The 17,381-nt window shown below is 48.1% G+C and overlaps 1 protein-coding gene across 2 annotated transcripts in view; it reads left to right on the forward strand.

The window, feature by feature from the left end:
• SMYD2 (SET and MYND domain containing 2) overlaps positions 1-17,381 on the forward strand; it is a 57,241-nt gene that overhangs the window by 22,140 nt on the left and 17,720 nt on the right. The window contains exons 2-5 of one of the 2 annotated variants that reach the window (XM_004485170.4): positions 3,045-3,108; positions 11,832-11,942; positions 14,092-14,152; positions 15,164-15,288. In XM_004485170.4, the coding sequence (XP_004485227.2) occupies positions 3,045-3,108; positions 11,832-11,942; positions 14,092-14,152; positions 15,164-15,288 (361 nt within the window). Of the gene's footprint in view, positions 1-3,044; positions 3,109-10,609; positions 11,943-14,091; positions 14,153-15,163; positions 15,289-17,381 lie in introns of both variants that reach the window. The other variant, XM_071207736.1, reaches the window with a different exon arrangement.

Consider the following 17,381-nt stretch of genomic DNA (forward strand, 5'->3'; position numbering starts at 1 on the left):
TTTAAATGAATCTCTTAGCCATGCATAATTTTATAACATCCTGCACTGGTCATTTGAAAAATACTGGGTCTCTAAGTTATGCAGATCTTCTAAAAATTGACTCATTCATTATATATTTTAAAAATCACAATTGTTAATATTACCACCAGTCTCATCAGAAAACTCTTTTTAAGTATTGGCAAGTTGTCAGGCTCAGCGTGGCAGATAGATGTTTTCCAGAATTCTAATTTTTTGCTTGAAAGTCCAAATTTAATCATTGGCAATAAATACTGCCAATTGTTTTCCTTGAAGTGGCAGGCTCATTCCATTCATTTCAATAACATATCTGCCAGATACTCCAGTCTGAATAACCACAGTTTGTTTGAAGTTGCTCTTTCAAGTAAAAATGGCATTCCAGGAAAAAAAGTGGCTAGTTACAGCTCAGATGGTCTCACAAGAGCTTTTCCTTTGAGACAGCCATTGGACAATGGTCTAGAGCAGAAATGCCTTGTGCATATTTCCCATTTCATCAACAGAATATTGAAAAGATATATACTCAAGAGTGGAAATTTAATAAAATTAGTATTTATTGCTGCTTCAGCAGAGATATTAAGTCTGGGCTTTTTGTTCCCTCTAACTGTGATTGTGAGGATAGTTTGGTGCCACCGCTTCGATTCACGTGAAGACCCCCGAAGCTGGGCCCTCCCTTGCTTTTGCAGTGCAATTGTCAAAACAGTGGGACCGAAAAATAGAAAAAAAAAATCTTAGCATTCTTTTGAAAAGAGTTCTGAACTCACAAGCTTCCTGAATGTATCTCTGGGACCCCAGCAGTTTGCAGACCACAGTTTGAGAACCCCTGAAATAGCTATTGGAAATTGCATAATGTATCGCTAATACTTCAAAGCTGGCTCTTTTCTTCCTGTTTTTCATTCTTTGTGGCTTGTGGACTTGGTGACCAGCTGGTTCGCAGGAAGCCTCACCGTTGGGAGATTTACTATTTTGATGAAATCCCATTAGGATTTGTCAGAGCCTAGTAGCCTTTGCTCTCCAGGGATGTTGCCTTGAGGCTGAAAACAAGCCTTAGTTTCATTTTAATCTGACTGCTGGTTCCTGTGGCTGAAGACCTGTATAATCCTTGCTTTTTTGCATGTCGTGAGCATAATTTATTTTAAAATATATTTTCCTAATCTTTCATATCAGGGGGCCTAAACTTATGTTTTAGAGGCTTTTCCTTGGTCCACGTGTAGGCTATAGGTGGCTCACAAGCCCTTGGGGTAACTTAGTACCTTTAGGCAAATTCTAAAGGAAGTTCTGTGACCTCTCTCCTACAAAAACAAACCTTTAAAACATTACTGTTTTAGGTTGACGTTTTTATGGGGTGGCATCTACCTGCCCATTATCCATTTCCAAACACACTTTTTTGGAGGGTAAGAATTTGGAAGCTCCCCTCCTGAGTTGGCTCATCATTAGCCTTTCAGAGACCTCAGCACTTGGCGCTTGCTTATAAGGCACCTCACAGTTGTGTCCTGAGCACATCTTCTCGTTTCCTTTCCCATAAAATGCAAGAGAATGGTGCCTGTGCCTTTCATTTAGTTTATATTCCAAAATGCAAAGTCAGGGTTTGCATATCTTCAGACACACTCTGGGGAAGGGGGGCGTGGATCTCAGGCTAGAGAAACCCATTCAGCTAGATTAGTGGGTTCTTTTTTTGAACTCTTGAGCTGGGTAGATTTGCAAACTCAGAGTATTTATTTATGTCTCAATCACAAGATGTGCTTTTCTCCCACACATTCTCTGTTCTGCTGCTTGGATTCCAAGTGCTGTCACGAAAACTGCAAGGCAGTCTGTGTAGTCCCAACAGTAGCGTTTTGGGGGAAACTTTCTTGTTTCTGTGGGAGTAATGTGCTGACTGCTGCTCGCTGACGAGCAGCAGCAGAGGCTTCTGCAGCAGGATACACGTACTGGGAAATGTCAGCTCACCCTGTCCCTGCGTCCACTGTGCTGTGCTGCGGAGGCCGTGGGCAGGTGCGTCTGCTACAGCGCAGGGCACCGCGCTTGCAGCCCGGGGCCCCCCGCACGGGGCTGGCATTTGTACCTTCAGAATCTGCCTTCCGTGCGGCGGCGGGACCTGGACAGAGCGGGTCTTCCACATAGCGCTCTGGGCTGAACAATGAGGTGGCTCCCGCTTCAAAAACAATTGAAGAACTTGACACGTGTGCTTGAATTCGGTGGCTCACAGTTTTTGTAAAAGCTTTGGCTTGTCTAACCCAGCAAATACACTAGCACCGAACAATTGGGAAATGACAATGGCCCTGTCCTTTATGGGGAGCAGGAAGAGAGCGGAGCTACGGTCAGGGAGAATTGACCTAATTATGGAGAGGCAGAAGAATCACATCTAAATAGTGCACTGGCAAGGTAGGTGTGTATGCCAATTAGATGCAGTAATATTGTATTCAGGAATATGGCTCTGCTTGCTAGGTTGTGGTGTTTTTAAACTTAACTTGCTGGCCATTTGAATCACTGACACACGAAAGTCTATCTTCTACCTTACATGGCAATCCCCAAATAATAAGTTTTGTCCCTCACCTTGTATATTCACAAGTGTCAGTGCACCCCCAATACTCTGTCTTGAAGATGTCAGACCTGCAACATAGTTTGGGGGTTTTTGTTTGTTTTGTCCCTCATTAGCAATTGAGAAAATCAGGACATAAGAATCTTTGACTTATCCAAAGTATCTGTACAGACGATGGTCACAGATGAGGTTTCCCGAGCCAGGTTCACTCTTGAGTCAGAGAGCGCGTCCCTCATTTCTTTGAGAAGTGCCCTTCCCACCGTGGGGGCTTGGGAGAGGTTTGTGCATGTCCTCTTTGACTAACTCGCTCCCACTCAAGAACTGAACCTGGTTGGACTCTCCTCTGGGGACATGCCACTCACCAGTGGGAGAGAGAGGGGCGGTGACGATTGCCTCTGCTTTCCCACCGCCGGACGTTTACTGCAGCGTGATAAAATGTGCAGCGTCGCGTTTCTGTGCCTCTCACCGTTACAGCACCCTTTCTGTTTTTAAGGAAAGAAGGCTTGTCCAAATGTGGAAGATGCAAGCAGGCATTTTACTGCAACGTGGAGTGCCAGGTAGGTGCTGGGCCAGCCGGTGGGGAGAGCCTTCTTTCTCTGACGATTGGGACACCGGCACCCTTCCTTCCTTGCCACTGCGCTCCCCAGTGCTCTCCTGCCTGCCCTGCCTGCCCTGCTGCTTCTGCCTCAAGGCCGCGGGCCAGCGCGTGCTGGTCTGTAACAGTTTGGGGGCCTTGTCTGGGACTGAGAATGGAGTAGGGACACCATGTTAGATACAGGCAGGTCCGTTCCCAACATTGACCCCTTGCCCCAAGGACACAAGCAACGGATGGAACATACAGAGATGACAAAGGCAAAATATCGAAATGCGACCTTGACCTTTTTCCATCGTTTTTGTCATGGGTCTATATAAAACTCCCTAGAGCAGGTCACACCTCGCCCTGGGGCCCTTAGAATGAGCCTGATTGCAGCTAGATTTAGGTGAGTCCTTGGCACGGCTTTTATATAGCCAGAGGGTGGCCGTGCTCTGATCCTGTTGTACTCCGAGCTTGTGCCTCGGAAGCTGCCAACGCCGAGGGGTTGGGGACTGGTTGTGTGCAGACCACGTGCCATCGCGTTTGATGGACGGGTCTCAAGTGACTCCCACAACGTGGCAATCGGAGGCTTCTGGGAGGAGCTCCGAGGAGGCTTTGATAGGTATTTCCCAAACTGTTCAGCTCATACTGCAAAACGTTCCACGGTATTCGACAGAAAACACGTCCTATGTTCAGTTTGGGGGAACACAGTCTCTTGACTGCAGAACATTTCGGAGTCTTTAATATGCTAATATGCATTATGAACTTCTAATCGTTTCTTATTTGAACACTGTACGCACTTTTTTTTGGAAAAAATGTATTTTGGGAAATGCTGATTGCATTAAAGGGTAGCCCTAGGCAATGGAGGATTTCCTGTCTATCTGCACCTCTTTTTTGTTCTTTCATATCCAGTATCACTACCCTCCCCCTTCCTTCCTCCCCTTTTACCTCTGATTAGGCCATTTCCTTTTGCTGCGGCTCTTTTTCTTTCTTCCTCACCTACCCTAGCTGTTGGCCCTGAAAGGCCCGGAAGGGCACAACCTAGTGGGAGAGGTCTCCAGGCCCTGCTGTCTCCTGGGCCCCTGGGGTCCCGCTCCTCCTCACCGGCAGCGGCTGGGGAAGCCAGACCCCTCCCGGGGTCTCCTCTCCGAATCGCCCCCAGTTGCCTCTGTGACAATGGGAATATCAATGGGGCTCACAGTTGGGGCTTGGGGGGATATGCCTTCTTTTAAAGGGAAGAGATCCTAACTTGGGGCTTACCTGGGGAGCAAGGACTCTGGGGTTGGATGCTGCAGCGTCGTAGAGACCCGAGGCCCCGAGGAGCACGGTGTCTACAGAAAATGACACATTAAGTTCTGGTTCTTTGGAGAAGCCAGCGACCGCATACAGGGGCTATCAGAAGGCAGAGGAGGCGGACGTCCCGGCCCTGCTCCTCACCAGCTCTGGGAGCTTGGCACATCACAGAACTTCTCCGGGTCTCAGTTGCTTCCAATGTAAACTGAGGTCAGCGGTGCCCACGGGACAAGTAGTAAGGCTCACATCATGGGATCGACACGAGACTTCTGTATAAATGGTGAAGCTCTGTACAGATGCGAGGGTTTATTATCATTCACAGTGTTAAAGTGTACAGTGACGTAGAATGTGTAGAATGTAGGCTGTTCTGAAGCTTAGCATTGTGCAAAGAATAGAGCAGCCAGTACACCTCAGATTTAAGGGGCTTATTTTTCTTAAGAGAGTAGGTGGGTTCTAAGATCTCGCAGGCATTTTTCTTTCTTTTTTATTATTTATTTTTAGGAGGTGTTAGGGGAAACTCCTAACAGGAGGTACCATGGATTGAACCCAGGACCTTGTATATATGGGAAGTAGGTGTTCAACCACTGAGCTACATCTGCTCCCCAGTGAGATTTGGTTTTGTTTTTTTTAGGAGGTCCTGGGGATTGACCCTGGGACCTCATATGTGGGAAGCAGGTGCCCAATCACTTGAGCTACATCCACTCCCCTAGAACTTGAGGACGTTAAGGGTGTGCATTTGTATGAGTAATCCTTATTACAAAATAAATCTTAACTGTGAGCATGCCGTTACAATAGAACACCTGTGTGAGATGCACAGGTGCTTGTGGGTCTCCCAGGCTGGCTGCTAAGCCGGCTTTCCTTGGGCCTCACCTGGTGGCATTCTCTTGATGACTCTTCCTGATCCAAGTTGGGATTTTGAGGCACCCATTATGGTCCCTCTGCCCTGCAGGACCCAGCCTCCCAGATCCACCAACTCAGAAACCTCATTTATTAGTGCCCAGCGAGCGATGCCCTCCCTCGGGGGCAGGGTCCTGTGAACCAAGGACACCAGCCCGTAAGCACTGGCATGCCAGTTTACTGCTTCACAACGAGCCCATTAGACACATCAAATGGGTGGTCACATCAAAATGAAGAGATTGCTTAGGTGGCAGAGAGCTCTGGAGTGGAACAGGCAGTGATGTGAGCCTGTGGGTCAAGGGCCTCAGGCCAGCACAGCCGTCAAGTCAGACGCGGTGCCGGGAGTGCTGCCTGCCCCTCGTCCGGCTCTCGCCAGCACCCTCGGCCCTGAGGGTGCCCCTGCACTTCTGCTCTTTGAAGCTTCTCCTAAGTGTCTGGTGACCGCAGTACCACTCTCGGTGACAAGTGCTCACACAGCTCCTAAAGCCACTTGTTTCCAGAGGCAGCAGGCTGGGTTTGACCTGTAAGATTCATCTGTGCTCCATCCGTGTTTTATTGCTAAAGGAAGAGGCTAATGGCTATTAAGGTTTTTCATCCTTTAGTACTGAAGAACTAAAATAAGTGTGGAGCAGCGTATTGTAATGAGGAAGAGCGGTCATAAATGTTGGGGGGAAAATAAGTGCCTAGAAATCATGGGAGATCCAAGGGCGTCAAACGCGAAATCATTAGGGAGGAATCTGGGGCGTTTGCTCTGGATGGAAATGTATTCAGGGCTCCGCCGAAGGGAACGCGGGGGCAGGATCAAAGTGGGGGTTCCGCGCAGGGTAGAAAGTAGCACAAGAAAAGAGCAGCGACGAGGACGCTAATTGAGTGATTCTCCACCTAAGAAAGCGTGGTTCTCAGCTGCTGGTAATTAACTGGCCCTTCTTCAAAGACAAACGTCACCCGGCAGCCCTTGTCGGGTGGTCAGCGCCACACGGCAGGGGGTTGGGTTGGACTAGAGGTCAGGGGTCTGGAGCAGTCATTAGAGGAGGAAACGACGTCCAGAGGGGTTGGCTGACCCGCGCGAGCTCACACAGAGACAGAACAGGGACCAGGCTTCCCAGCCGGCTGGGCGAGAGTGTCCCCTTCACAACCCTGTGCCCTGGAGCGTGGAGCGCTCTGGCAGAGGGGTCCCCGTGGGAGGAAGTGGCCTTTGAAGGACGCGAAAGGGGAAAGCCCCTTCCAAGTGCCATTGCTTTGCCAGAAACGTTTCCAAGAGTCCTGAGGCACTGATTTCTTCCTGAGGGTTTCCTCTCTCCACAGAAGAAGGCAACTTAGGAAATCCCGGTCGCCGCATCCTTTCTTCGAGCCGGGCTCCTCTCTTCCCGCAGTGCTTCAGGGTCCCGCGTTATTCTGTGCGGTTGAGTTCAGTCTTACCTCGTGTATGCCCCTCTGAGTTCACTTCCTCCGCGTGAGCCTGCCGGAGGAGAGATTTTAATTGACAACACATGAAAGGGTAAAGGGACGGCATATAAAAGACACCGAAATCCCTTTTTAGTTCGGCTTATTTGGTAAGCTGGTTGTTTTTAATGAAATGTATTTATTTTTATAAATATGCCTGGAAAACTCAGTACACTGTTCACTCCACGTCTTCATTACACTGGGCCATGCCACGTTCAAGAGAAGAGAAAGTTTAGGGACTTGGTTTGGAGAGTAATTGTGCAGCAGAGCATCCTGGAGTATCTTTAACTGTAGCAAGTGGGGAGGAGAAGCTTGCTTTTGTTTTGTTTTGTAAAAGAGGTGAAAAAATGATGAGGTTATGATTCTGCTCCTGATGGTAGGAAGGGGCCTGCCCTGGTAGGAATAAAATGAGCCCGTGTGGAGGACTCAAGATGTTGGAAGATTCTAGACTTTTGCCATTGGCTAAAAAAAGAACTGAGGGGTAGGCACGACCTAATAAATGCTTACCGACCCCGTCATCGCTGTGACGCTGAGCAAAGGGGGCCTGAGCCATCTGTTCAGTGCTGGCTAAATTCACGGGGTCCTATAACCCAGCCATAGGAAACAGCTGAAGCTTAGGGCACCCTTTTCCCCCAAATGTTTAGCATCACTATTAGGAAAAATGGTGTAAAATTGTGCATTCCCTCTTTTATGGGGAATACAAAAGAAAGTGTTCTAGGGATGGTGGGTCCACACCTCTGGTCATACTGGTAGGAGATGGTCAGCACACACCTAATTTCTTTGGATCTAGTCCCCTTGAAGTTAATTTTAGTGGCATCTCAGAAATAGTAACACGTTTTCTTCCTGTTCCCCATCTGAAGATATCACGTGTGCAAAGGCTTGTGCAGAAGTAGACTGTGCTTGTTTTGAGAGCTCTGTTAGAACAGCAGAGTCGAGGGATAGACTTAGAGAAGGGGACTTCTAAATGGGAATCCATCCAGGCCCCCAGTCCAGGAAGGCAGCGTATCCTTTGCGCAGCAGAAAAAGGAATGACTTAACAACCACTCCTTGCCTTCAGGGTTGGAAGTGTTGACACGTCATGAGACAATCTTGCAGTTGTTAAATGCATCTTTTAGCATTTTTGCCCTCGCACAATGACAGTCCTGCAGAGCAGTTATTAATTACATTGGCCAAAAATGTAATGCAAGTTTAAAAAAGAGGGCCATCACTGCCAAATATTTTACATCTTGCCTTCTGAGAGATTTTATTACTTAAGTTTTTACCCAAATAATCTGTGCTCATTATGGAAAAGTCAAAGAGTTGCAGACTGAAAGGAGAATAGAACACCCCTAAGCTTACTCTTCCCGAGAACACCACTGCTATCGCTTTGGCGTATGTCTTCCTAAATCCTTTCTCTGCATTTATATGCATATTATTTTGCTGGAAAATAGGATCCTAGTTGACATAAAATTTTATAAGGATTATAGTCAGGGCAGGAGTAGTAGATTGCATTTTGAAAAAAATAAAATAGTAGAAAAAGTTTTAGAAGACCTTGAAAAAAAGTTAGAAAAGCATCAAGTTGTAAAACGCTGTGTACACCAAAACTACCAATATGTGAACAAACAGAAACCCCACAATTAAAAACATTTATTCCTTATTCATCAGGTTAGCCTAATTTTTTCCCCATTTTGTTCAGTCTTGTTTATAATTTCTTACGGGCAAAACCTTCCTCTTCTCTAAATTTGTGGACACCTCTGATGGATGTGTCAAATAGGTTTAAAACCTATGTGACATTTCTACTTGTTGCTGTCCATTTTTTTTTAAGAGAGAAAACTGAGCTGTGCCGGTTATGGTACATCTGTTTCATTCCTTTCTTCATGCATCTTCAAAAAAGAAAGGGGAAACTTACAATTAAGCTGGTAAGTTTCCCACAGTGAAATTTCCATGATTCCGCATTTCCTTGAATTTATCCAGCTCTCTGATGTAACTGCCATCAGTTGGGCCGTGTCCAGTTGTGGGTGCTCTTAGTTTTGTCTTAGGTTCTGGCATGTTCCTACACTGACCCCCAGCCCTACCTCCCTGGTCAGTTGCGGGGCTTGTCGAATGAATGAATGAACCAATGAGTGAACAGTTACCAGCCTTTTTTCGAGAGCTCTCTACCGGCCAGGCACTGTTCTCAGTACTACTTCTGAGTGTTCTAAGTGAGCTAGCTCACTGAATCCCCAGAACTACCCTTTGAAGCTGAGTGAATGTTCGATTATCCCTGTCTGACGAGCCGCACCTGACAGTCTTTGAGCTTTGTATCCGATTATCACTGTTGAAAGGTCTAAAATCACAGAATTCCGGACCTGCTAACTAACTTACAGATCGTGTTAATTCCGACCAAGGATATAGGCCTAGAGAGATTCAGATGCCTGCCAAGCATCACAGAGTTGCTTCGTTGCAGAGCTGGGATCAGAATGCAGGTTTCCTGAGCCCAGGCCCACCCAGCAGCACCCTCCTTTCCTCTGAGGGCATGACAGTGAAGTTCCCTTCCCGTTGAGGACATTTATATTAATTACACAATTACATTAATGTGAATATTAACATCATTTATTACTTGTATTACCAAAGTTCATTTTACGTCGATTGTAAGAATAAATGAACCATCTTAATAAATAATGATGAATTCAATTATTTTAACAAATGTTAATATCAAGCTCCTCCTTTCTCCCAGGAGTTCACTGTTTAGGATCGAAGACCACAGACGTAATTCAGAAAACCGAGAGCTTACAGGCCCTTCCGGGACAGAGACCCCGTCTTAACCTGGGCTGTGCTCGGAGCTCCTGGGGTCATAGTGGGCACTTGTCGACAGCCGTTGACTTTTCCATCCGTCCCGGCCGCTGGTGGCTGTTTCCCTTGGCTAGCCTGACACCCTCGCTGGCGTCGTCTCTGTGCCTGGCAGCTGGGCGGAGAGCCGGTTGTGTGCAGGGAGCTGACCCACCTGATCCCACCTCTGCCTCATCGCCAGTGCTCTCCTTTTAGGCTTCCCCTGAAAACAGAACCTCTCTCCCTTGGGGCACGGCTCCCTGCGCTTAGTTATATTCGGCAGGACATTATTGAACTCCGCAGAATGTCTCGGCACAGCCCTTGAGCCGAGGGGCTGCGCCACACATGGCGCTAAATCATTAAGTGACGTTGTGTCCTTCCTTTCAGGGATGGGGGTGGAGGGGCGGGGGTTGGGAGGCATCTTCATTCAATAACTTCCTTGGGTGCCTGGTGAACGCCAGGCGCTGTTCTCGAACAGGTTCGGGGACTACAGCTCTGAGCCAAGGGGACTGCGTTCCTTTATTTTAATGGGGAGGGAGAGAATGTAACTACCCCAAATCTACTAAATATGTCATATATCAGGTGGTGAGAAGCACTAAGAATAAAAAGAAAGCAGGGGAAGGGAGCGTGCGGGCGACGGGGCTGTTTAGAAAGGGCGAGCGTGAGGAATATCTTGCTCAGTGACATTGGGGCCGAGGCTTGGAGGGATGATCCAGGGGAAGGGGTTGTAGGCGGGAAATATGGCAGGAGCAGAGCTGGAGGCAGGAGCAGAGCTGGAGGCAGGAGCAAGCTTGGCCGGCTCACGGATCGTTAAGGAGGCTATTTCGGACAAAGGGGAGTGAGGCGAGGGGAAGAGCATGTGTGGTAGGAGAGGAGGCTGAGTAGACATTGCCTTGAGGAGCGGGAGTAGCTCAGTGGCTGAGCGCCTGCCTCCCACGTGCGAGGTCCTGGGTTCAATCCCCGATACCTCCTAAAAAGAAAAAGACATCGCCATTTGCTCTCAGATGAGAAGCCAGTCGAGAGTTCTGAGCTGAGCACTGGGTGACCTGCCTTTTATTCCGCAGACTCCCTCTGGCCGCCTGTTCCCTCCACAGAGGGATGCGCTGGGAGGCGAGGGCAGAGGTCGAGAGGCAGGTGGCCGCAACAGGATGGAGAGCTGGAGAGCCGCTCCGAGCGCGGAGGCAGCATTTGTCCGAGCGGCCAATGTGGAGTTGACTACGGGAGGCCAGGAGGACCAGGGGTTCCCGGCCGAGCCGCTGTAAGGGGAGACGTGCCGTTTCCTGAGCCGGGGAAGGCGAGGGCAGAGCAGGCCCCAGTTCCAGGGTCCGCAGGTTGCCTAACCGAGAAAAGAAAAGGAAAAGGACTCTCCAGCCGGACACTCCCTCAGCCTTGCCCCAGGCCTTCCAGTTCCCGCGTCTCCGTCCGCTCTCCTGAGGCCGCTCCCGGCAGGTCCCCCGCGCTCCACTGGGACGGCTTCACCGGTCGGCAGTGACCTCCACGGGGCCAGGTCGGGTCTCGGTCACCCCCCACCTGACTGGTCAGCAGCAGTGGCAGGATCACGGGCTCCCATTCTGAAAGCATTTTCGTCCTTGCCTCCAGAACAGGTGGTGCCCCTCCTTCAGCTCCCCCCGCCCCCTCGAGGGCAGCTCCACCTGCCTTCCGGGGCTGGGCTTGCTGCACCCCACCACCCGGGGCAGGAAAGCCTCAGCGCATGACAGGGAAAGGAATACCGTTTTCCCGCTCGCCGAGGGACTGTTTCACAAGTATTCCCAATAGCTGCCCCTGCCTGGCGCTTGGAGGGTCCTGGAGAAAGTCCTCACCTGTGCTTTTTTTATCACCTGTAAAACGGACCTCGCGGCCGTGTAAGTCGACCCTCAGCTGTCGGCCGCGACGTGAGGACAGAGCAGGGCTGGTCCACTGGGTACACAGACCTCTCGCGTACCCAGACACCGCACGGATGGATGATGGAAAGCTGGTGTGTGGTCTGGAGTCACGACAGGCTGCAGAAAGACACGAGAAGCTTGATGGGAAGAAAAAACCCGGAGCAAGCAGATGTTTGTCTCTCCACAGCCTTCATGACGCCTGAGTCACGGTTTTACACAATCCTGTCTATCTCAAAAGATGTTTTGGGCTCTAGCTTCTGTGAGGCATCCTCCAGTTTTCCAAAAGAAAACATTTTGACCTTGACCTTCATGGCGGGGACTTGCTGCATCCTCTCTGCTTGCACTCTATTACGGTGTGCATGGGGGGGTTTGGTTGGGTTTAATTTTTGTTTAATCTTCCCAGAAAGAAGATTGGCCCATGCACAAGCTGGAGTGTTCCCCCATGGTTGTTTTTGGGGAAAACTGGAATCCCTCTGAGACCGTAAGGCTCACGGCAAGGATTCTGGCCAAGCAGGTGAGGAAATGGGATTCTGTTCAAGCGAGTTTTGTTTTATTTTTTCCTTAAAGGTCAGAAGGATGAGTAACTGACCGGGGGTGGCCAGCTCTTGCTAAAAGCTTTTGGACTCCTTTCCTTTCACATCCATATGGACAGGGGGAGGAAACCACAGCCGAGGCTTAAGCTGGGTGGTTGTTTGTCCCGGGCAGTGAGGTTATTGCTTCTCTCACGCCAGGAAGGTGGCCAGGGCTATTCACTCCTTAGCTTTTTGCCATGTACGCGAAAAGGTGTGGATTGGAAAACATGGCCTTTCAAAGAGTAAAAAACCTGACACAAATTAGAGCTTCCCAGAGTTCCTGATGGGGGTAAAAAGCTTTGAGATTGTCTTTCCTTTCCTTTTCACAGAGAGACAGTGCACCTGCCCTTCCTCCCTGGGCAGTATCCTGCGCTTTGCTTCTCCTTCCTCACCTGCCCTTACAGAGGCAGGCAAGGAAATCGATGGCGCACCTGGGATGCCACGTGCAGAGGGGATGAGAGAGAGAAAAAAAAGTGGGAAAGTAGAGGGGAAATGAGTAAAAAGACAGGGAGAGAAGAAAAGAAAGCAGCACCTTGGTGGGAAGAGACGGCTTGACAATGTTTTTCCAGAGATGATCAGGACTGAAAATGACCGGTCCTGCCTCCGTAGCCGTCCACTGACCCCCAGGCTTGGGCAGGCCTTCTCGACCATTTCGATCTAAACCAAATGTGATTGTTAGGATCCTGGGCTGCCCACACAGACGGAGAACATTACAGAGCCCTGAAGTCATCACTCCATTATGTTCAATTCAGGTCAGGTGCTTTCCGAAATGCCACTTGGCCAGCTCAGGGTAACCGAAGCCACTCCAGGGTGGCCTCTGGAGGGATAAGAGAAATTTCAGGGGGAAAAAAATCTGTTTGCCTGGAGAAGGAGCAATTAACATTTGGATCGTAATGAGAATTATCTTTAAATCTACGTGGAGTATTTGGAGGGGGAGGGGGCGTGTCGGGATAAAAGCCAAGAAATTAGGTCTGTAGGCCTCTTGAGAGGATTAAATGAGCAGTCTGCTGCCCTCCCCTTTCCCAGTTTATTAATGTTACTTATAATGTTGTGGTTAAGAATTCAGGAGAGCCTGGTGAATGAAATGAAATGCTTTCCCCGACAAGATGACTGATTAATCTTGCAGAACTGCATCCTGTGAATGGAAGATGTCTGCTCCCAATAAAACTATGGAAATGGTTTGGCATGGGGGGGGAGGATGGTGGGGCCCAACTTTCATTCTAATTACTAGTACTACTAATGGTCCATTTACATGAAAAGTTACCTGATCATCTTTCATCTCGGCAGGACTTGATGATTAAAAAAACAGACCATTTGTATTCTAGTAGCTTGCAAAGGCTTAGGGGAGACAGGCAACCAAACTACCCAGGGGAAGCTTAACATGTTAACGAGGGAGGTGAGCGCGCCCCGCTAGACCACCTGTATCCCCAAATTGAATAGCCAGATTACAAAGACGCGGCCTCCGGCCAGCTCTTGAGCTCCGCTTTTGAACTCTTGTCAACATCAAGTTTATTCATGTTCTCAAAGCCTGGCGGGTTTACTATTGTTAGCTCCTCTTGGGGTGTCGAGAACAAAGCGAGGAGCACGTTTAAAGTGAATCTGGGCTCACAGATACAACCAAAAGAGTTCTTTTTGAAACGCGGAATTTGAGATCATTTTAGCCTATGCTTAAAGAAAGTGTAAAATGGATGGGGGGTTTGATTTTTGTTCCTTTTTAGAAGGAGAAATAATAAATAGGATGGCCTGTCGGTAGGCTCGGTCCTTTTAAGTAAGGGCTCTCAAAAAAAGTTGTTTTCCAGCCATCATTCTTTCCCATAACAAGCATTTTTGAGCCTACTGTGTGCATCGCATTAGCAGGGTGTTCGGGCCGGACTGCCACAGTGGTGACGCTTTGAAAGCTTTGTATAAAGAGTGTTTTGAATTTCGACGTTGGGCAAGCCCTCCGAGCCTGAGTTGGGGACTCCTTGGATTAGCCTTCTTTCCTTCAGCGAGAATCGCTGCTCTTTCTTCATGTTAGTTGAGAAGTGAAAGCGCTCCTTTTTTGCACTGATTGTTGAAATCTGTCTCTGTGATTTCTTCCCCAATTACTAGAAAATCCACCCAGAGAGAACACATTCAGAGAAACTGTTAGCTGTGAAGGAGTTTGAATCACGTAAGTCCCAAGACCTTCAGTTTTTCCGCGACCGGCCGAGAAGTTATTTTATCCCTAAATGCAACGTGGGCTGGGAAGATCGAAGAAAGAATGAAAGAGCTTGTGCCCTTGGCAGCAGTGGCAGCTTTTAAATCATGAGTCTTTTGGCTGTTGTTCAGCTTGGTTTTGCTTTTTTTTAAAAACCAAAAGGTTGTGATTTTCATTTTGTTTTTTTGTGTGGGGTAGCTCTCCTTATGGCGTGCGCTCCTTGCGTGTGGGGCTCCCCTACGGGGGGGACACCCCTGCATGGCAGGGCACTCCTTGCGTGCATCAGCACTGCACGTGGGCCAGCTCTACACGGGTCAGGGAGGCCCGGGGTTTGAACTGCAGACCTCCCATGTGGTAGACGGACACTCTATCAGTTGAGCCAAATCTGCTTCTCTGTTGCTCAGTTTTGAAAAATGGTGTTATATTTTTTCCTGAGTTGACAGGATGACTAGGAAACAATTTAGGAAAGGTAGGAGCTCCCCCGAGATGAGTTATTGCATCCCGATCTATCTCCTGATGGCTCTCCTGGCAGGTTGAGTATTTTTGGATCTCTGCTGAATCGCAGTCCTGTAAACAGCTGATATCCTTCCTGGAAGGCATTAAACCAGGGGCTGTCCGTCTGCTTGACCGTGACACAGATTCCAGGGCCAGCTGGGAGCCCCTTGACTAGACCGAGGCCGATTACCAGTCACTGCCACTCGTTCCTGACCTTGTTGCTAAGGGTCAGTTGAAATTTCATGTCCCAAATGACTTCCACTTGTCAGGAGGAAGGTAAGAAAGGAGCGGCACGCTTTGTTCTTGCTAGGGTTTGTTTGTCACCTAGACCACGTGATGGGGAAGACTGCTCTGGAGACTTGACCAGGGCCTTTTTTTTTTTCTTTCCCCCTCCCTCTCCTCTTGGCCATTTGCAGTAAGAGAAGGATGTAGCTAGATATCCAGGGTTTTTCTTCTTGGCAAATAATGGGTTCAATTGTCTGTCCCTAGATCTGGATAAGTTAGATAACGAGAAGAAGGATTTGATCCAGAGCGACATTGCCGCTCTCCACCACTTCTACTCCAAGCACCTGGAATTCCCCGACAATGACGGCCTGGTGGTGCTTTTTGCACAGGTAAGAAGGCCAGGGTCGGCTAAGACTTCAGGCTCAGCCTCTCCCCTGTGCGCCTCTCCCCAGCACACACGCCTTGAAGATGAGTGGAAGGCCCGGTCCACAGAGCGGTAGAGCGTCTGCCGAATGACAGGGCTCTTGGCCTGCTGGGTCCGTTTTGCCGTAGCCTTGCTAGGTGATCTTGAGCAGAGCGGGTTCCTCTCTGTGCTGGTCCTTGGTGATGAGTAGAGCATAGAAAATTCACCTCCACCCCTGCCTTGGAAAGAGTTTATGAAAACAGATGCGTTGCCAGCAACCTGCTACTGTTGCAGACTTTAAGCTCTTTGAGAAGAAAAGCCCTGAAGTTCCTATATTCAGTTTTACTTTTCTTCTCTTACACCTTCATTCTGAGAAAATGCCAGCAGTAGGGGATTGGTTGAATAAATTATGTCACAGTCATATGATGGAAGATCACGTAACCTTTATAAGTTACGTTTCAAAGAATGTCTGAAGAGATGGGGAAATGGTGATGTAACAGTAAGTGTAGAAGCAGGGTGGAAAAGGTATAAAATACGAAAATACACATACACACTTTTTAAAAAAGATTGAGTCGAAATCCTTGTTGAGTTGTGGGCAATTTTTGCTTTTTCTGATGGGTGATTTTCTGATTTTTTTCTACATGAATGTGTGTAACTTATATACTGAAAAGAAAAAGGGGAAAAAACACAATTCTACCTTTAAAAATATATACCTATAAAGAGGTGACAATCTTTCCTCACTTCCACCCATTTCAACCCCCTAAAACAACACTGTTAACAGTTTAACTAATTCCTTTATAAACTTTATGTTTGTATGGACATATTTCTCTTGTGTTACTGTTAAAATCAGAATAAAAGGCAAGTTATGAGTAAGTATTAAGGTAGAAATGATAAAAAAACTTTCCTGATTTTCATAATATCCTAGATTTATGCCATCTGTTTATACCACAGTGGATTTGGGTGACAGTGAAGAGTTGATGAATTGACTTCTCTTAAATCTTTGTAAAAATTGGTACATGATTTTTTTTCTCTCTGGGTTGGAGAAGACAAGTTTATGTGACAAAGGAGGAGAGAAAAGAAATAGATACACGCTTCTAGCTATGAAGGAAGATGGCTTGTCTTCCAACACAGCAATGCTTGCTCAGTGTTAATGTGTAGATATTTTCACAGCTACAAATCTAGGCTCTTGCTCTCATAAGTAGAAAAATAATTGTGGGGTAAGCAACTCAGAGTCCTGGAAATTTGGATGGACCCAGAACATCCAGCACATTTAGGTGCCTTTAAAAAAAATACACACATGCATAATTAATTTCCTCATAGACTTTATTTTTATATTTATCAAAACATAGTATCCCTTCTGAATACATGTGTGTTTAGACGCACAAATATGCACAGATATACACTTATATATTTTTCATAGATAAATTTGAAAAGGGAATCCAGCATCTCCAGAGAAAACTAAAGCAACATTTAAAAAAGGCCGCTCCAGCCTTTCGCCCCACTCGGGTCCTGCTGCTCAGCCCCCAGCTGTGTTTGGGCTCCCCTCGCCCCTGGGCCCTTTCCCTCTCTTGGGTTTAGGGAAGAGTGTTAGGGGTTAACTTGTGGCCCACAGCGGCCAGCGGCCAGCGGCCAGCGGCGAGTGACTGCCCTCCTTCCACAGCCGCGAGGTGCGTTACCATCACCCGCAGCACAGGCTTGGTGGGGAAGTATATTTCTGGTGCGCAGCCTACGTATAGTCTAAACGCTAATTACCAGACTAGCTTTAGCAAGGCACTTACGCCTGATTTGACTCGAAAAAAAGGACCATGGCCCATGTATTTTTCTCAATATGCAAGTTCACTCTTCTTCTCTAGGGATACTTCAGAAGGGAGGAGAAGCTGGCAAGCAAATTGCTATGTAGTCTGGCTTAAACGCCATCACCACCTCGTCGAAAGGAACAGGATTGGCACTTGTGCTTATAGAAGCCTTTGCCTTGAGGAAGCACATGCACCCTTCCCCTGTAAGCAGAGGAGGAGGAGAGAGGGAATGGAGGGATGACTGGTGGGCCTAGCTCCTGGAGCCTGCAGGAATCTGGAATGG

Source organism: Dasypus novemcinctus, chromosome 13, assembly GCF_030445035.2.
Source record: "Dasypus novemcinctus isolate mDasNov1 chromosome 13, mDasNov1.1.hap2, whole genome shotgun sequence".
Lineage (NCBI taxonomy): Eukaryota > Metazoa > Chordata > Mammalia > Cingulata > Dasypodidae > Dasypus > Dasypus novemcinctus.